The sequence below is a fragment of the Xiphias gladius genome, chromosome 16 (genome assembly GCF_016859285.1).
Source record: "Xiphias gladius isolate SHS-SW01 ecotype Sanya breed wild chromosome 16, ASM1685928v1, whole genome shotgun sequence".
Classification (NCBI taxonomy): domain Eukaryota; kingdom Metazoa; phylum Chordata; class Actinopteri; order Istiophoriformes; family Xiphiidae; genus Xiphias; species Xiphias gladius.
In genome coordinates this window covers 7,421,860-7,443,356 of record NC_053415.1, presented here as the reverse complement: position 1 = coordinate 7,443,356, position 21,497 = coordinate 7,421,860, and the positions used below count along the sequence as shown (strand labels likewise).

General features: G+C 39.1%; 1 protein-coding gene across 8 annotated transcripts in view; it reads right to left on the bottom strand.

The window, feature by feature from the left end:
• Positions 1-21,497, bottom strand: part of ptpn4a (protein tyrosine phosphatase non-receptor type 4a) — a 66,219-nt gene that overhangs the window by 36,104 nt on the left and 8,618 nt on the right. For all 8 annotated transcript variants that reach the window (XM_040148161.1, XM_040148162.1, XM_040148165.1 and 5 more), the window contains exon 2: positions 1,006-1,160. In XM_040148161.1, coding sequence (XP_040004095.1) covers positions 1,006-1,143 — 138 coding nt within the window. In that variant the 5' untranslated portion in view covers positions 1,144-1,160. The remainder of the gene's footprint in view (positions 1-1,005; positions 1,161-21,497) is intronic.

Sequence of the window (21,497 nt, the reverse complement as noted above, 5' to 3'; positions counted from 1 at the left end):
TATAAACCTCACGCAAACATACTCAGAGAAAGAAACACACGCGCACACAAACACATTCGCTCTCTAAACCTTCAAGGTGTGACTGCGTGTGACTGAATGCCTGTAAAGATCAACCACTGCTCAGGGACCAGTAAGGAAGAATACTGAAGCCAGTGTGAGAAAAAAAATTTAACCTTAAAGTATCATCGGAAAAAAATACAGCGTGGGTTGCTTTTTAAATGTCTGCAAACATGTAGAGACAAACAGAGCCCCCGCCCCCCCAACTTTGAAGTTAATTTGAGGTGGGCTTGAGGGGAAATTTACAGTAATGGGAGTAGTTGGGGGGGGCAATATTGTTGCTCTAATTTCCTGTTTTTCTTCCTGGAGGTTTTGCTTGGGTTAATGTATGATAATAGGAATATAAGAACAATGTCAATAGTACATTCTGAACATTTTGGCACCTAAAAGTAAGCTAAAATAGCTATTAGCAATTCCTGTTTGCTGTGTGCCTATGGATTTACAGGCAGCTTTTACTATAATATTGTGATACTGAAGAAAAAAATGTGACGATTCCTCAGGCATGTTCTGGAGTCATAAGGAGCGTCTCCAGTCCAACGTTTATTTCCAATGGACATCGGCGGTAATGATAACCTCAAGGAACCTCAAGGAAGTCACACTGAATCCATAAATATGTGTATCATCATATCACCATATGTGTATCTATGTGTTCAGATTTGACTAAGTTATTACCCAAAGGAGGAGGAAATTGACACAAATTGCAGATCATGCCTCACGTCTCTCACATATTTATCATGTTAGTTATTCCAAACATATAGTATGTAGGTAACAAATGTGTTTTAATTAAAGGTTATTGCATATTTTTTGACAGCACAATAAAGTTCCCACCTCAGTCAAGCCATTTTGACAGGCTTCACATTAATTGGATTCTACCATTTGCTTTTTTCCTTTCTAACTCCGTTAATAAGAATTTACAGTAAGATACTTGAATGGAGGAGCAGTACTTACGCTGACTTTGAATGCTTGGACAGTGTTGTCCAGCAGCAGTACGTTGCACACAACCTGTGTGTGCTGCCTGTCTCGCTCCAGCTCCGTCGCCCGGACATTGTAGGATCTGCCAGCAGGCAAGCGGAAGCGTGCGCTCATCACGCTCCTACCAGGGTCTGCAACAACCAAAGACACAGCAGAGAGGAGGAAACGATCAGCGAGGGAAGCAAGAGGTCAAACGGAAAAAGGAAATGGGGCATCTTTAAGTCATGGTCTGATCTTTATACATACTATATCAACCTAGGTGTACTTCAGGTAAAAATATCCACCTTCTGTTTACAAAGAACACAGTACACATGAACACATGTACAGTACGACATGATGTACTTTTCTCTCAACTGCCTTGGTGAAGGCAGCCACACAGCAAAGCAAGTCTGTACAAGCACATTGAAGCAGCAAAGACTGACTGCTTCATAAGAAAAGAATGTCAATGAGTAGGCCAGTAGCAGATTCCCTACCAGGGGATGTGGAAACTATAAAGTGGCCAAGCATTAAAACACATCACAAGATGCCGTAAAATGAGAAAAAAATCCTTTAGCTATAGAGCTTAAAATGTTTGCAACCCTCCATGACACATTATTTCAAAATGTGATTATATTTAATCCTCAATAGCAGGGAATGATGTGCGCACGACAAGTGGATAGTTAATACAACCACAATTCCAGCGCATCTGGTCCTTTCAGCTGTCCGGTTTAATTTACTGTATGGAAGCATTTATGAATTTTATACTATTTTAATCTTCACTCCACTCTAATAACAACTTCACTCGACAGGTGTCCCTCATCTTTTCAGATGAAATTTGATCAATACCTTTATTTTTATTATTTCATCACCACTGGCCTGGATGGAATGGCTCATGATTGGTTGGTAAATGATGGCAGCGCAAACAGTGGTTGGTTGAGGGTGCTTCGTCTTCTCATCAGTGGGAATAAATAACAATAATGCAATCTGAAGCTGCTCCATTTAGAACAAACCAAAGCCCCTTAATACTGAGGCCATGTCCGCTTTCCTTCGCCTCCCTCGATTGCAAACTGGTAGAATGTGGCTTGAATATAAGTTTACACAAATAAAAAAATGTCTCATCACAGACATACTGGCATCGGCATATACTGTGTTTTAATATGTAACAGGGTGAAGACTTTTATATTAGACATTTCAATGCAATTCAATTTTCATAAAAATATTGGTTTTATTTATTTATACACAGACACACAGACACACAGACACACACACACACACACACAGACACACACACACAGACACACACACACACACACACACACACACACACACACACACACACACACACACACACACACACACACACACACACACACTTTTTTTTCTTGGGCAACAAATGCCATTGCAGTGGGTTTTGTGTCTGTCCCGTCTGCCTCCTGCTTTTTTTATTCTTAGGTGATCTACCATGACAGGAGACATAATAACTCCAAAAGGGTCACGGCCCCGTCATCGAGAACTGCTGTATTTGTACTGATGGCTCTGCGTGAGCGCATTTGTGTTTGTATATAGTATATATAGAGGGCTCTCTGCGTGTCTGCGCTGCTTGTCACTATATATCAACACAAATCCCATGACCACAGGCAGATGACTGCACACACACACACACACACACAAATCTATATATGTTAGGCCACCGCTAACAGCCATAACAGCCCGTCTTGTCACCTCCAGACATTATGCTACACACAAACAAGTCTTTTTTAAATCTTTAACAGATGGCCTCAATATGCATGGAATTTTATTTATTGTATATGTTTTGTGATCGCATCCTAATCATGTTATTCACCCTCAACAAAATATGAAGGGGGAATCTCAAGCACAGAAAGTATAGACACTGTCCTAATTGTGGAAGAGCAATATTGCTGAAACAGGGTCTTATGATGAGAAGTAAACATTGGGCATCTATGATGGGTATTTGTCTATCTTTTAAAATATTTTTGTAGGAATAATATTCATTAGCATTAGGACATTCAGCATTTTTGCTAAAATCTGATAACCAATAATTTAAATTTCTAACAATTTCTTGTTTCTCTACAATACCCCCACGTCAAGTCTCCAGTTTCTGCATCAAGCAGTCATTAAGATCTTTCATTCTTCATTCATTTTCAGTAATTCTGGTCACATAACATCTATCAATCAAGTGCTTCATGAAAGAAGCCTGGCTAATTGTCTGTTGACCTCAGGACCTCTGAAGAAGTGCATAAAAATATGATTAAAGAGGTGCTTAGGTAAACAATCATTGCAGCTGTACAATTACTCCTGTTTGTTACCGTTTTTTTAAATAAATGGTTAGCCTAGCTTAGCAAAAACACCCGAAACAGGGAAATAGATAGCCTGGCTCTGTCCAAAAGTAACAAAATTTGCATACCAGCACCTCTTGAGCTCAGTAATTAACTTATACATGTTAACGTATATGTCATTTGTTTTATCCGTACAAACACCAAAGTGTAAAAACAAAAATTTGGGGTTTTTATAAAGGCTCATGCGTAAGACTGTTTCTTGGCCGGGCGCACTGACTACTTGGAGTCTTTTTGTCACTATGAGGTTGCTAGGCAACCAGCTGCAACTCCAGAAAGTTACTGCTAAGCTAAGTTAACTGTCTCCTGGCTCTAGCTTCATATATAACAACAGATATGAGGAAGGCAGCAATCTTCTCATCTAACTTTCAACAAGAAAGCAAATTAGTCAAATTTCCCAAAATGTCGAACTATTCCTTTACATGACACATTTTGGTGGAACGTGTCTGTAGTGATTTGTTCGATGTTTTGTTGTTTTTTGCTCCGCCCTTCAGTGCAGCTGACAGAGAAAGGCATGTCTATGATGTTCTAAAAAAAGTTTCAATGAATAGCAAGTTTCTCTTGTCACTCGGACATCTGATCAAGACCAAGTTCCATGTCCATGGCACTAAAACTTTCAGAAAAGGAATAAAAATACCCTTTTTACCAACAGTAACGCTTATCGCTGTCAGCACTTAATTAATGGGACATCATATTGGTGTAACACATTGCGAAGATTATCAGCCCACATAGTAATAACATTTTTAAAGGAGCATTCCACTGGTTATACACATCAAAATAAGTTCTATAACAAAGCGGAGTATTTCGTAGCCTGTGAAAACAGTTCTACGTCGTCTGTGGCTCTGGAGGAGTCTGAAAAATGACCCCTGATGATGTCACCAGGGTTAGCACTGTTTGGGCATGGAGACTACAATTCATTAATGAAAGGTTTGCAGAGTTTCTCTGTATAACAGCAATGGTGCACCACCTCACATGAAATTCAGACTGCCCCTACTAACAAACGTCTGTAGAAATTCTTACATTGTTATGAAATAGAAAATTAGCCTACACAGGACAAGAGCAGAGCAATTTCTAACAAAGAAATGCTAGCATTACAGGAAGTGTTGGATCCATTGGTCGACAGCTGGTAGGTAATATCCAACCAGGCGTGAGGCTGGTCATACTGTAGGTCATGATGAGATGAGGAGATCAATACGCCCCGCCAACAGAACAACCACACACACATGCATAAGTACAGGCACACAGCCACGAATGCATGCGAGCACCCGACAACACAGGCAAACACGCACATTAACGCATGCAGGCTGATGCCAGCTGCAGTGATGCCGGCTTGGGAAACAGAGCAAATGGACCAGCAAGATGAGCAGAAAGGGATGCAGAGATGAAGCCATGCAGAAAGGAAGGAAGGACTGAGGAAGGCGCAGCTATCCCTGGCTCACACTGAGGAAATGTGGGATACATAAATGATGAACTCTGACACACAGACGCTCTGCACAGGCTGCATCCCCTTCCATGCTCTTTTCCTGTCCTAACATTTTTCTGCCACCCAGCTGAAGACAATTTAAAGACCACAGACCACATTACTGGATCATCTCTGTAGTATGCAACCATTTAATCACAGTTCTACAATTTTTTTCCCCAAAAGCACCTTAGCATGCAATTTTAAATTATTGGGATCATTTAAAATCATTTACCATATTTTAAGTTCTGTTTTGTTGTATTTTACTGGATTCTAATATTTCTGGTTCTATCTTTCTCTACTCTATTCTTCACTATCCTGTTCTATTGTACCATTTTCTATTCTACTGCATTGTATTCTCAATGTTCTATAATTTTCTGCTCTGCTGTTTTCTTTTCAGTTTTGCTCTGCTGAGCTGGACAGGACAGCCACTCTCCCCTGAGAGAACCCTCCAGAACTCCGGAAGCACGCTACCATTATTGCTTCCTGCAGTCTGCAGAGCTTACAAACAGGCAAGACTGTGCGTGCATGCGTGCGTGCGTACTCTTGACCCTAAAGCTTCCCTCACTGGTGGGCTCCTCTGGCTCTCTCAACTTATTGCCAACGCAGACAGTCCAGCGGCCTTCCCGTATGTACATAGGAATACACATCCTTCATATAAACACACCTACTGCAACATATAAACATGAATATGCACACACACACACACACACACACACGCACATGCACACGCTATCTAACATCAACATCAGGTTGTGTATTGCTCCACTTTTTCAGGATACACGCAACACAGAAGTACAACAATAAAACTTATCTGAACTACTGAACTATGAAACTAAGATTCCCCCCATATTTAACAGAATAAAAGTCTTCAAAGGAGAAATTACACAACAGACACCGGCGTTTCCCAGTTCAAATCTGGGCTGACTTCAAATATGGGTAAACTTCATTTGCCCCATACATTTCTATTTATACCCCTCATTTCTTCAAAAGAAACTCAAACGACATGCTACGTATGTTTTCTTTCTGTCCCTTGGTGTTGCTTGGGAACAATTGAAATAATAGCCGAGCAGTTAGGAATCCCAAAGGAATTGTACATCACTGCTTTACAGTGTTTCATAAAGCCTAAACTAGGCCACAGGCAAACAGGTGGTCAATTACGGATGTGTGCCACTGTATGTGTGTCTGTGTGTGTCTGTGTGTGTCTGTGTGTGTCTGTGTGTGTCTGTGTGTGTCTGTTTGTGTCTGTGTGTGTCTGTGTGTGTCTGTGTGTGTCTGTTTTTGTCTGTGTGTATGTGTTAGAGAGAGATTGCAGACAGCTTGAGATTGCTGTGAAATTTGACTGGGAAAAAAAAACAAAACAAACTTAAAATCCCTCAGAGATTTTTCTCTATTTCTGCGTATAATGTTTAAATAAGAACATAGGAATGAAACATGCACTATACAGAGAGTGGAGGTCTGCATGACACAGACTCAAACCTGGCCTCACCCAGTGCAATATTTCAGTTACTCTGTCTTTATAAATGAAGAGGTATGCTTGGTATTAAGCTAGTAAGGCCAAGATCTGCTCTCAGCCTGGAAGGAAAAAAAAAAAAAAAGACTGCCACACTCACCCATCCTCTATCTACCTGTGTCTCTTTATAGGCCTACACCCTCCCTCATTCACCATGACCCAGATTTTACCACCCTTTCCCTCCAAGTATTTGTGTCATACTCCCTTCTCCTTTTTTTCACCGCCTACCATTCATCCTCCCCTGTCCACATCCAAGCAACCCAATGATCTCTTTAATATTACTTATTTTATGTAGTTCAACAACAACAGCAGCCAGTGTGATGTTTAGTGTCTGTGTGTGTCTGTGTGCATGTGTGTGTTTAACTGATGGATTTAAACAAAGCGTTTAACATGTGTCTATGTGGGGGAGGTGGGGTGCCAGGGAAGTTGTAGCTTCAGGAATGTGGGCAGCGACTGACCTCTGACCTCCTTTATGGGTAGCCATATGTGGCCCTGGATAATGGTAAAGTCATATAGTGCTGCTTGTAATCTGATTGCTACAGTATAGTCTCTTAAGAGAAGAGACCCAAAGAAGTGTAATAAATCTTTTGTACTCTGAAAGTTAACATGACTACTGAAGAATAGCTCTCTTTGATCCTGAAAATTCTGTCCCATAATTATCTTCAAAAATTTTTGTTTCACCATTTGTAAACATTTCCTTAGAGAAGTTGCTGCTAATACAATTTCCTTGAGACTAAATGTTGACTCATATTTTTCAAAAGGTGATGACAAAAGGTGAATTTCTCAGGATTCTTGGGAAAATCACTACTTAATGATAGTTGATGCTGTAGCTGAAATGTATTCCTCGCCTGCCTAAGCAACATATGCATAAAAAAGGAAAACACCAGCAGTTTCAAAAGGATTTTGCAGCAGGACAACCCAGAGTTCTCAATCCTGCAACATCACACTTCCACCGCTGTGAAACCGAATGTATAAGCCAACAGATGGACAACTATGAGTCAGCCTGACAGTGTGTGTGAGTTCCAGCTGTCTAAAGCAGTTTGTTTCTTTGGGTTTCATTGTCCTCAGTCATGCAAAAATATGACTTGTGAGAACCTGTTTTTTTTTTTTGTTTTTTTTTAAATCTTTACATAGACTACAATGACAGGTCAAGCAGCTGTAAGTCTTCCCAGTCTTTATCAACTTCCAAAAAAACAATTAACATTACTGTTATTACCTAAAATATGCACTTTAATCATCCATTAGAGCTACTTTCAGACCCGCTCCTTGGTTTAATTTTGACCTGCAGTTGTGCACATGCAGTTTTAAGTGTAGTGGGAGATTATAATGGATATTGTGCGTCCACTACTAATCATTACGAGAGGCGAATGCGTTTTTTGTTTATTTGTTTGTGTGTGTGTGTGTGTGTGTGTGTGTGTGTTATTGAAAGAGTTGTATGTTGTTGTTCCTCCAAATGTACGATCAGAGTTATGACATCACAAGGAAGGAAATTCCCTTTGTGAGTCAGAAAATACAATTGATATCATCATTCTAATATCATCCCTTCTGACAGATCGCATCCTGTGTGTGTGTGTGTGTGTGTGTGTGTGTGTGTGTGTGTGTGTGTCTGTGTGTGTCTGTTATACAGACTTGTAAACATGTGCAAACCCATGCTTGAACTTCAATGAAACCCCTGTGGAATAAGCCTCTCCAAGTGCATGAGTGAAAAGCCTGAGGGGGCTTTCACATCAGGGACCCTGGCCTGGACCCAAATACACTTGACCCCAAAGTCCAGTTTGTTTGATCAGTGTTAACACTGTGTACCATGCCCAGGTCCACTTGAAAAGATGGTCTTGATTACAGTTAATGTGTACTCAAGTACGGTTTGCATCAGTTGTAAAAGCTACTGCACCAAAACACTGAAGTAGACCGCTATTTAGAATGTTATGTCACAACTATTTGACTGCCCTGCTCACACATGGCCGCGAAAGGATTTCTCTGGTTTAATGAGGAAATTAAATGCTTGCTTGAAATTTGGGCAGATGAAAACATGCAATCACAACTGGACACTACATACAAAATTGTCGAGATTTATGGAATAATCCAAGAGTATTTACATGTAAGTGTATATGATAGAAGAACAGGAAAAAAATGCTTTTCTATACTGGAGCGACAACATAAACAAATGTCACTTAATAGATGACACAAGTACATTCTCCTTCTTCTTTGTGTTTATTGGCGGATCGCAAACCATCTAAGTACTTACCATCACCTACTGTGTTGGAGTGTGTAGATACGCTATTGTATTCAGATACGGAACAACATTGCTAAGGTGAAAGCTAAGCAGCATTGTGAAGATGGGGAGGCAGTTGTACTCACGTATGGTACGACGTAATTGTACCTAATATGAAAAGGCCCTGAGTTTTCATATTAGAGCAGTCAAGTCCAGTTCGCAGCTTCAAACAACCCCTCGTTTTTTATTTCAACATAAATGATAAACATGTGCTCCCAAAAAACGAGGGTAAAAAGGAATAGTGTCCCAAGTAAGGGGTCCAGGACCCAATTAAAGACCTGTAATATTGACTGTTTGCCAACTGAACTTTTATTTTTATTTTATTTTTATTTAACACTGTGAAAAAAAGACGTGTTTCGCCACAGGTCCCACTAGATGCTAATAATGATGGCAGCTTTAAAGTCAAACTTATATCAAACTGCATGTTTTTTGGCTGGACTGCAACAGTGGGGCCAGCCCTATAAATGCAAATGTCTGTGACTGACTGAGTGAGTGCTGACGTTACACAATCGGTCGGCCGGCACAGTGTTGGAGTTTCCCCAATGATGCTCTTTCAAAATGAACTGGCGCAAACAGTTTCTATTGCATTATCACGGGGACGTTTACAGGCAGCGTTGCCAAGTTAGAGCCTCTGTCACTAGATTTACAGACTTTTCTCACCCCTTTATCAAGCTTTCCTCACAAAAGCCCCCAGCGACAACTCTAGCAAACTTCTGATGAAACCTTTGCTACTTTCCTTAGAAGAGAGTTGCCAGTATTGCCCTGTGAGCGCGAGGTCAGGTTTTCCCCCTGTAGGCACACACCTCTGTGTGTCTCATTCAACTGACCACACGGCAGCTGACAGAGACGTGAATAGGCTTCTAGCTTTCTCTGAGAGATCATTTTACAAGTAGATATAGCAGAAATCACAGCACAACAGTTGTCTTTAACCTGTGGTTCTGGTGATTCTGTCTGACGACGTCGCGGTTATAAAATCAGGATTTTAGCGGTGCAGAGCAGCAGCTTGGAAATGCCTTGGCAGTGACTGCTGCTTAACACATAATCTTAATGGGCCACGTTTCAGTCACTATTTTATTCTTGTACTGTCTGACAACAGAAACAGAAAAAAATGCAAATCGGAGCAGCTTTATTGGGAATTCAGATGTATTAAATTACTGCATATGTGAGCACAGAGAGAAGAAGAGAAGCAAACAAATAAAGGGCGTTCCAGCCATATACCAGGTTTTGACCCAGTCTCTTTATGCTACAGCACACAGATCTACTTTGTAAATAGCATGTCATGTGCTCTTATTTGAGGAAGAAACTCAATACCCCAAAGGAACAAGTTATTCCTAGATTTTACAAGTTGGTTTCATAACTATGTCTTATTTGTCCATTTTCCTATCAAAATACCATTGATTCTCTGTCTATGTAGACAGAAAACTTATCTGCATATAGCCATTTTGCACAACGCAGTAACTTTCACCATTCTATCATTAGATGATGCAAACAGCATGAGAGACAACACAAAAAGAGCCACAGACTTTGAACAACATACCACATTAGCTTTCTAGATAGTGTCTCCTCATCTATAAACAGGGACACACCTTGATACTAAGTGTGGAAGTCACTTTGACAGATTTTTGACTGCAAAAAGGAAGGATCTGTAATTTCAGTTGGACTTACAGAGAATCCATTTTGGCAATAAAATGTGAACGAAACCATGTATCTTTACAATAAAAACTGCACAGGGTACCTTTAAGATTATTTGCTCCATTTGTACATTTGTTCTGTTTTGGAACAAACATGCAAAATGACAAAAAGCAAGTCATGCATCAGTCAATGTGTCCTGCAGCTTCTGAATGTGATGTCTGCATTCTAATAACTATCAATAACTAATCCAATCAACGGTCTCGTTATACCTGAATTTTATGTAACTTTATTTACATTCATTGTTATTGTATTCTAAACAACTTTAACAGCTGTTAAATTTTGTTCAAAGTAATGGTATTATCCAGTCTTACAATTAATATACAAGACCTTATTGAAAGATATAACTGCATTATAATGAGACTATTAAATCCTTGATTAACCTTAAGTGCAAACATTCACTAACCAGGGTGTTTTTAGATTTTTAGATGTAGCAAAACTTTTCCAACCAAGCCTCTCCTCTCCTCACTTACTATACCATGAAAACTGAAATTAAATAATTAACTTGTGTGACAGTTTATTTATTCGATGGTGAGGGTGGTAACTAGTTGATAACTAAATGCTTTAGATTGTCATCTTAATCAAATCTTAAGAGCTACAGTCTGAAAAACTATTATTTCACTTACAAAGTTGATTCAGTCAATCGGTAATCTTAAGATGAAAGGTGCAGGGGTACGCAATAAGGGTAAAAATCTATCATTGTATGTATGTCATTTCAATGATTTTAAAACTTTTTTAAAATGTTCAGAAAAGTTTTTATATATGGATTATTTCATGTATAAAAACAGATGGTTTATTTGTGATTTTTTTTCCTAATATATCAATAGGCTACAGAAGTAAGAAAAGGAGAATTTTATGTACATAATTTGAAGGGCGCATTTCTTTTCACCCATTATGATGACCTAATAACATCAGTGAACTCTTGCTTCTTTACAGTGCACTTTTGACTTGTCACACCAGAGAAAGTACAGGAAGCGCTAATATCATTAACTATGGCTCTGGCCCAGCAATTACTGCCGTGCAATGCAGCAATTAATTATGTTATTAGTTACAGGTCAACACAACCAGAGATGTAAAAGAACTGCCTTGGTGTAAACAGTTAGGCACAACATCTGGCAGCTGACAAACTTTTGACACAACCCTACGCGTACCAACTAAGTTTTTGAACTAACTTTGAACTTTTGAACTTTGAAATTTGAAAAAGGGTATCTGATCTATTTCTTTCCTCCCAACATGATAGAAACACTACTAGATTCCTTGATTGTAGCATTCCATGAAACATTTTTTTTTTCTAATTTTTTGCTTTTTCTTCTCCTCTCCTCCTGTCTTTTATTGTCAGTATGGCCTGTGAAGCTATTATGCGTATTATAGTCATCAGTGCCATAGAGCAGCCATTTAATTAAACATGCGCACGCACGCACGCACAGACACACGCACGCACACACACACACAGAGAGACAGAGACAGAGCCATTTATAAAATACCTGTCACAGAGATTCCTACTGAATGAAAGAGTCAGATGATAATGGAGATTGACAGGCATTTGCAGCAATGACTCTTTTCAGCTCATTCACAAATGCACTCATGTCCACTAAATGTATCTCACATGACCATCATAATATCCTCATTATGATATCCTCCAATCCACATCCTCCTCTCCTCCCCTTGCCCCTAATAGCTTCTATGTTCTTCTACTCTCCTCTACAACCTAATGTTCTCTATGACTTGTCATATTGTTTTCTCCTCTACAGCTACACTGCACTTTCATCTTGCTCTCCCCCTTCTTGTTGTGTCCCTTTAATCGCTATACATGCATTTTTTCTTCATTTTTTACTTGTTTTGTCGAGTTGTTCCCTCCAGTCACGCTTTTCCTCTAAACCTTGCTAACATGTACTTCCTCTAGCTGCAGAGCTAAATGCATGCACAGGGACATTTTTCCTGCCCTCCAACAACTTAGTAACGTGTATTCTTTCTATAGTGTCATTCTAATCAGTTACATCAGGCTTTTCCGGTAATTCATATGATTTCAAACCATAATCATAACACCCTGGTGGATACAATTGCTTTTTTTTTTTCCAATTTGAGATTTTATTATATAGTTTATTTCATTTCATGTTTATATGACAGATTTCACACTTTTGTGGTTCTCATTCTACAAAACAACATTTAGCTCACACTATAACAATGTTACGAGCTGTGGAAACAAAACTTCACTTCAAGGTTCATCCACTTCACATGATAGTCTATTACACACACAAAAATACACGTTCTAATTAAAACATAAGAGTTCAATATGTCCACTAAGACCTTCACTTCAATCATAGCTGTTACATACATATTCATTTATAATGTAACAAAGAAAACAATCCAACGCTGGAAACTTTCATGTAAAAACTTTAGTATGACTGCATTGACAGTACTATGATCATCATAGTGGTTAACACACATACCTAGGTTTTTCTGACTTGAGTTGATGGTTTGAATTTAAATGTGGCACAAAGGTCACAGTGGTGGATGCAAGCAGTGATGGAGAAAACTAAACATTTTTAGGTCTCTTGCTTTCAGCTTACACTGAGAGTAATTATGAAACTAAACAGGGACAGAGGTTAGCCTTTTAATTTGCTTTGTGATCAATAAGTCATACCCAAGAAATACCGAATCACAATGCTTTGCAAAAATTAAAATAATAAATTGGCTAGGCACCTACACATTTCAACTCACATTTTTCATCAGGGCATTGATGTATTTTTTGGTATTTTTTAGTTATGACCTATTGATCACAAAGCAAAGTACATGTCTAACCTCTGTCCTTATTTAGTTTCATGATATGTCCTTGGATCCAAGAGCACCTGGATTTGTGAAGCAGCACTCCTCAACCAGCCAATCTACTGGCATTTGCTCATTCCATAATTGCAAGTACTATTCATTCACAATGATCAGGTTGTACTGTGCAACAACAGTCCCAGGAATAATTCAACCAACAGTCTTACCACTGAAACAAAACTTACACAAAAGCAACACGGCTGGTTCAATGATTTATTTAATTCACAACACACAGACAACTGCTGCTTCTTCATTTCTCTAAATAATTTCACAAAGCTTTATTCTACCAAACAGGTATGAAACCTGTAGCCGTCTCCGCCAGCAACACTGTGCTGCTCTTTACAGATGACAGCTATAATAAAGACATGACACTTTCTGGATTTGTTTGCTACAGAGCTTTTATACTACCTTAGTTCAAGGTGTAAGTAGCTCCTTAATAGTAAAACCCTGGACTAATGGATTAGTTGGAGAAGAATAAAATAATATTGAGGCTTGTCAGAGTGGACAATTATTTTATAAACATATTGGCTATTACCTGCCACCAGTTCCATGTAATGGGGAAGAAGTAAAGGAAATTTTAAATGGCAAGGCTAAACTGAACACACAGATTGGAAATATGAGAAGGGTGGGACGACGTTACCTCATTTATATAACAAGAGGTCCTCTACTTTACAGTAATGTGCACACACACACACACACACACACACACACACACACACACACACACACACACACACACGCGCAACCCAGTGCGCACACACAGAAGAACAGAGATGCCGGTTTGATTAAAGCAGCACATTCCCCTGACTTTTTTCCTTTCCTGCTGACACTGGCACCTTTAAATGTTACCAGGGGTCGTGTTCTGAGAACGTTGCAAATTTCCACCCGTATCCAACGCAAATTCCTGCCCCACCAGCAGGGAGGCCAGGTGTTTTGTACCAAGCCCACCCCCCCTCCTACTGCTGCTAGGTTAGGTTAGGGGGAATAGCAGCTCAACTACGTGACTGAGGACAACAGACACATTTACACCTGACCAAAACAATAATGTATGTAACTACACCTACTCAGGTCTGGGATTTCAAGCCGAAATTTAATCTGGGGTCCCATTTTTTTTGTTTTTTTTGTGTGTTTTTTCATTTAGAATTAAGAAAGGTTCATTTTCTTGTCATTCTATTGTCTCCTTTAAGATTTAGGTGAGAAGATGAATGAAGATGAATGCATCATTATATCACAAATTTAACAGAGAAAACATCTGACATTTGCCATTTTCCACCAGTTAGAAGTACAGTTGTTCTTGACAAACAGTGCTCTATGCAGCTCTATAACTATTCCAATTCTGATAAAAGATCCACCATCAATGTCAATGTGTGTTTAACAGCATGTAGGATCAATAAGCAGTAAGTTAATCAGCCTCTCTTCATTAGGATGTAAAAGCTCCTTTGACAACATACACCATAAAGAAGCAGCACACATATATGCACAAGCAAATACATATACATTCATGGGTGATTGTGCGTACATGAGCTGGTGTTGACTCTTTTGCATTTTAATTGTTTAAGCTGATAGGAACTGTGTTTGTTTATGTGTTGAATATCTACAGTAACCTAGGTCATCCATCCACTCATACACGCATTAAATCTTTAAAAAGGCTTTCAGTATTAACTGTAGAAGTCTGTTGAAAGGTCCAAAGGCTTTTACAATGTTTGGTTCTGAATTACGAAAAATCCACGTGTCTTTGAGGCATAATAACATAATGTGTGCGCAACGGAACACATACACATGTGCCTACACATCTGTATCATGAATTTAACTTTAAGCATTGCTGCAGAACGGCAGAAAGGAAGCGAGTCAAAATTAAACTAGTTGCAGAGTTGGGCATCAACACTCCAAACATTAAAAATAAGAACAGAATTACGCAGTGTAAAGCATTTTGATGCTAATCATGTGAAAGCAGCTTTAGCACTGCCTGAGCGCACCAAGGCGCTCATACAGGCCTTAGAGTGGAAGATTCCAAATGCCATTAGTATGAAAGTATTCCAACACACTATTCTACCTTGTTTTTCAGTGGCAGTGACAGAATTACTCAATTGTCTCTGGAAAAGGGCAGATACAGTAAATGCCATTGCTATGGACACTACAGACTGAGACGGGAATTAATTGATAGTATAATAATGGCATAATAATTGATAGAACAAAATAACTTACCAACTCAAAAAGACGGAACAAGTGTTACATTACTCCACACTGTGTTTTTTTTTTCAAAACATAAAATGACCATAAGAACTGTGTTAGGTAATTTATACCAGTGTAGACTGTAGGCCAAATGTAACAACAAGACCAAGTTTAAAATAAATATACTCAAAATAAATGCTTGATTTTGGCAAGGTCTTTCAGTAACAAAATCTGTCAGTCTCTTAGAAAAAGACACAGAGGGGATAACGTGACAAAGTCATGATGACTACATGATTTACTTAATCCCCTGCACCCTCAGGATGACCTTGTATTCCTATTCTTAGAAGCCGTAGCTGTTGAGGCCATGACACTCAAACACTGCTAAACCAATCAGAACTTATCTCATCAAAGTTCGACCCATCTCATTCATTATCTGTCTCCCCCCTCACGACTCAAGCCGTTTTCTGAGAAGCCTTGGATATTCCAGTCTTGCTCTTTGCCGAGAAACAGAAGCAGACTGGGACATTTAAAATGAGAGAAAGGCTGTGGGGTAGTTGAGGAAAGAGTACTAGGAAAAGGCTTTTATCATAAGCCCAATGGAAGCAATACAATGGTCATTTTCCTGGAAACTCTGCACCTCCTGCGACAGATCAGAGCTGTACCAAAGTGTGTCCATATTATCAATGCCATACTGTCTCCAGAAGGTCACTTGCTGGGTACTAAAATGAGATTGTCTGCTAGGCCTGATTCATTATTCACATGTAACAATGAGTTTTCAAGGTCTCTCTGGAAAAACTACAATATAGCCTAATCTTCGGGCCTGTTTGTATAACAGAAATTTAATAATTTTTTAAAGAAATTAAGAAAAAGAATGACGCATTATTGCACAACTGCTTAACCCTACGCTTAACGAAAACGTAAATGAGAAGCTGAGTGGTAAACCCACAATATCTTACAAACATGGGAAGATGGAAAAAAAAATAAATAATCTTCTGTCTTTGATAGTACACAACCAAAAATACAAATGTATATTCATCAAATGAAAATGTAAAAGTATGCTAAAAAATACGTTGTCTCACTCACACCTACAACCATATGCCCACATCACACATAAAAACTCAGGTTCTGCTACTTTAAAAACATCCTAAATTTTAATTGTCTAGGCAACCTCAGCACAAATGTACTGAAGGTGAAGAGAAACATGACCAGTGACTAATGACTAGTGACGTGTGTGTGTGTGCGTGCTCCCACAGCTAGGACATATTGTGGGTAAGTAGAGTCTGCTCTATTTTGCTGATGAAAGGAATTCTGTTTGACGCATAGTTGGAGATGCTTAAGTTTAAAATGTGTTTGGTCTACTATGTTACATTTTTGCTCACATTTAATTTTTATACAGCCGCATGGTTTGATGCTCCAGTGCAGCACTTTGAGCATAGAAGTTTCTGTGGGTGGGGGGAAACATTTGTGGGTTGTGAGAAACAGTGACAGCAGACAGGGGATGTAGCTAGCAGTACCATGAATATTAAAGATGGAAGGCCTATAAAATATCTAAGTATAAAATATATAAACTCAGATATTGTCCTTGGGGTGGGATTAAGATCAACGGCAAACTATTTAACTACACAGCTAAACAGCCGAAAGGACCTGTTGCAACAAAGGCGACTCAAAAGAAGAGTTGATGATTAAACAGCTTGTTTGAATGTATTATATACCTCATATAACAAAAAGCATGTATGTGTGGGAGGGGTGTTAGGGGATACCACAGGTTATATGAAGAGGTGAGGATGAAGAGATGGAGGTGTGGAACACACTGTGGTTTGTAAACAGGGCCAAAACAGGAAAGCGTGGGCCCACTTGACAGTCACCTCATACTTGGTACAATGTTTCCACACTGTAGAAAATAAGGTTCGCTGCCGATGACAAATACTGAGACAGCAATTTCTCGCTTTTTTGCATGTCCTGAAGGCAGGCAGAAACGTGTGACTGGATTAATCCGCTTAAAGGCCACAGTTTGTTTCATACAAAATACCAAGGTGCATGCTTATGTGTTTAACTCAAACAGCTGATACAAAATCTCCCAGCATCAGGCTTTATAAGTGAAGTTTTATTTCTGCTTGCAACAGTTAGCCCAGTACACTGTCAATGTCCTGACACAGGAGTAACAGCTTAGCTGTATTAAAAATACAGGTTAAATTTTTGCAGTAAAATTCAATTCGTAATGTAGCTTTATAAGGTTACATATGTAGGTCAGTGTAGGTTGTGCATTTGTAGTAGTGTTACTAGGCAGATGGCATTTCTTCTGCAGCAATGGCTTAGCAACAAGCTCAAACCAGGTTTAACAAACATGGGTAGCCGGTTCAGCATTAATCTGATTTTACAAAAGAAGATTAGTGCAACCTCAGACCTAAGTGAGGGCTTAAATAAACCAATGAAACAAATTCAACTTCAGACAACTGATGGTATTGTATAGAGTGGAAAAGTTAAGAAAACGGACTATGGGCCACCAATTAAAAGACACAAAGATGCACACTGAATTGGGTTTATATATCATTTTTGATGTTGTAATGTTTGACTGTAAAGTACCATTTTGTAAAGTACCAGTTTATATGTTTGTCTAATGTCTATCATTTCTCTTTTCTTTTTTTTTATTACTCTCCACTAAAAATGTAAATGATATGCTTTGATATGATTTTAGGATTCTGATGAGATGCTTTTAGGTCATGATTATTTGGACTCCAGATTTCCAGATGTCATGAACCAGTTTGGCCAGTTTACCTACTTCATCCAGATGAACACCTGCTTTTGTCATAACACTTTTTATAGAATTACTCTATATGATTTTGTTTGGTCACCTTGCTCCTATTTAACATGAACACAACAGCATCCCATTCGCTTCCAACCAGTATACACAGCTCAGTTTTGCAGCAGTTGTAGTTGTTCTTGGAGTTGATCAATGATCAATAGTAATGCTTTGTTACATTCATGTAGCTATGATAATTTATTAACTCCTCTAAAAATCAACAAACTGCAACTGTGTTGATACACATCCAGACACATGGCAAAATATTTGATATCAAAGTTCTCAATTGTAGCACCTGAAACCAGCTATCAAGTGGCCTGAGGAACAAACCTGAACTAAAACTATAAAGTAAAATTATTGCCACTCCTCACAGTGGTGGCTTAGCCAGTTTTATCAGTTTCCAGGTTGATGCTTGAGCAAGGGGTACTGAAATATGCAAAGATTCATGGCCCTGTAAATAATGTTTCTTAGATTAAAATGTCCAAGAAATGCCATGTACTGTCCTCTTGCTCGCAGTGTCCATGCTGCCTCAGAGGCAGACAGAGACAAAGCAGGCAGAGCAGCCGTGAGTCAGCCAGAGCCAGCCCCCTGCCTCATGCTGAAATCAGAGAAACCACAAGAATGTAACAGCTTCTGTTATTATCCCTCCCTGCTGCCTCCCTGCCTGATAGCCTGCCCCAGAAAATAACAGCGAAGCTGCCTGTTTCTCTAGCAAACACACACTTACACAAACTCTTTCAATAACTAACACACACACACACACACTTACACAAACTCTTTCAATAACTAACACAGCAACACACACACACACACACACACACACACACACACACACACACACACACACACACACACACACACACACAGAATCTTGTTCTCATGTTCTCCATCCTCTGACATACGCACACAGAGACACACAGATTCTCTACGGGTACGACTGTCCATTTTACCATTTTGCTAGCTTTCTTTCTTCACACACAAATACTCTATATAAGCTCATACACACACATGACCTGACAGTAGGAAAAACAAATTGCAGTCTATGTGATTTTGCACTGAGAATTGCTGCAAACCCAAGGCTGTCAGAGGCAAAGTGGAGTAAAACAGATCAATATATTAAAAGACTTCTCACAGTCTAAATGAAGTATTAAGTTGTTCATTTTATACCATATTCATTTAAAAACGTACATTTTACCAGTTAAAGCCTAACATTTTGCCAGTCATATATTGAGTCATAGCTCTTGAACAATAAATCCGACATTTTTGAACGTGGACCTTATTTTCCCATGTTTTTGGGTTTAAACGATTGATAGGGACAAATATCTTTGCTATTGAACCAGTATTGAGCAAGTCCATTGTACCCAGAAACTACTAAACAGCTGCTGTAGTGTAATCAAACAGTGCATTTGCATGTCCACTAAAAATGTTTATTTTTGCCACTGATTGGTTCAGATTGTTATTATACATGTCTGACTTATAATAACAATTTGCACCTGTCAGTAGCAAAAACAACCACTTTTATTGGACATGACTCATAAAAATTCTGAGTCAAATTCCAGCTCAGTAGTGGACCAACTGCAAAGATTCAATCATTTACACCCAAAAACATGGGAAAAAGGTCCAACTTCAAAAATCCCAAATTATCCTTTAAGTCTCGACCCCCCATTGAAGCCCTGTTGTTTTCCCTGTATGCCTATGTTTAAGCTGAGCCCTTTAAAAAAAAAAAAAAAAAAGGGATATGTTACATTACTGGCTTAATCTATTTATTAAAGTGATGGCTTTTTGGCATTAACAGTCCCTGTCATGTTCTTTGATGGTTCTATTCAAAACATACATCTGCTATAATGTGATATAAATGATTATAGGACATTATCCTTATTAATATCCTGACACTGTTTCAAACAAAATCGCCAAGCCATTTGCAACAGTGTTGTAAAATGCGACAAAAGGCTGCAAGAATGGAGCCCTGAGTTATTGAGGAAACGTTAGCCTAAGGAAAGGATCTGTCCTCAGGCTGTGAGTTAAAGTTGAGAAAGGTTAGTGCAGGCCTAGATGTCAACAAAAGAGTGTGAATGTTTGTGTGTGCGCTGTTCAGAGTAATCCAAGCACATGTGGGTGGACACACCCTCCTAAAAAGCAGGCCCATCAGCCTTTTTAACCAGATATCTTTATGCATGTTGTCAATCTTTTGCCTCTTGCTCTCTTCACTGCCTCATCTCAACTGCACAGTGATGACATGTTTACACATAATACAATCAGCACCTGTCTGTTGACTAAAACAGAGGAAATTATGGGGGACAGAGTTTACAAACAGCATGTCTTGAGCAAGCTCGTCATATAGACTAGGATTCAAGAGCAAGAAAGATAAAAAATAAAGGAGAGGAGGGATGGGCAGAAGACAAGCCTGACAGTGGAGACACTGAAAGCAGTATGAAATAAAAACAGCAGTACTAATGTCCTGTGTTTTTAGACTGCTCTGTCTGCTCCTGTTTAAGTTGGATATGGAATCCCTTTGCACTTCCTCCACAGATTTCCAAGCTAAACAAGCAGCGGATAAAACTAGGTTTTACCATGTAAACTGTTGATCTTCCAGAAATAACGCTGTCAAGTGTCACACAAAAACACACTAGACATCTGAAAAAGAGCGCAGGAAACTAAAGGTTTAGAAACATGGACAAAAATGCAAAAGTTTCTGCTTCTAGTTCTTTAATAAATGGTGAAACCAAAATGTAACTTACTTTCGCTAATGCTGCTCATTTGCAAAACAGTGAATTATCTAAGGCTGGAAACATGTTCTATAGCCTGTAATGTCACCAATTTTCAGATATATGATTGTAAGCAAAATTAAAAAACAAACAAACAAACAAACAAAAAACCGTGAAACCCTGGTAATTCTCATGTGTACGCAGCAGAATAAGAAATGCCATCCATTTTTGGCTCTGACCCACTGTTCTTAAGCAACTGTGTCCTTTGACCTCCTGAGGTATTCAAGGCTCTTTCAGCAGCTGTTTCACAGGCAGACCTGAGGATCTGAAGCTGACACACACACGCACAAGCGCTAAGCTCAGGTTGCACAAGCAACAGGTTAAAATGGGCACATGGCAATAGGTCTACAACTATTTGCTGAGCACATCCCCCTTTAGGAAATGGTGTGTGTATGTCTAAATGTGCGCTAAAACTGCATGTGTCACAGTGTATACACATTTTTGGGGAAAATGCGAAGGGTGGTAGTATAGGAAAGAACAAGTCGAAACACGCACTGGAGCCTAACTCTTGAGTACAGAGTGTAGGAGCCAGCTGTACTCACATACCTGAGGAGTGTAAAGGTGGGGGTGGGGCTACAGTGGAAGGGAGTCCTCTTTCAGATGAAAAATTTTTAGGTATAATCATATCATTCAGTGGTTACT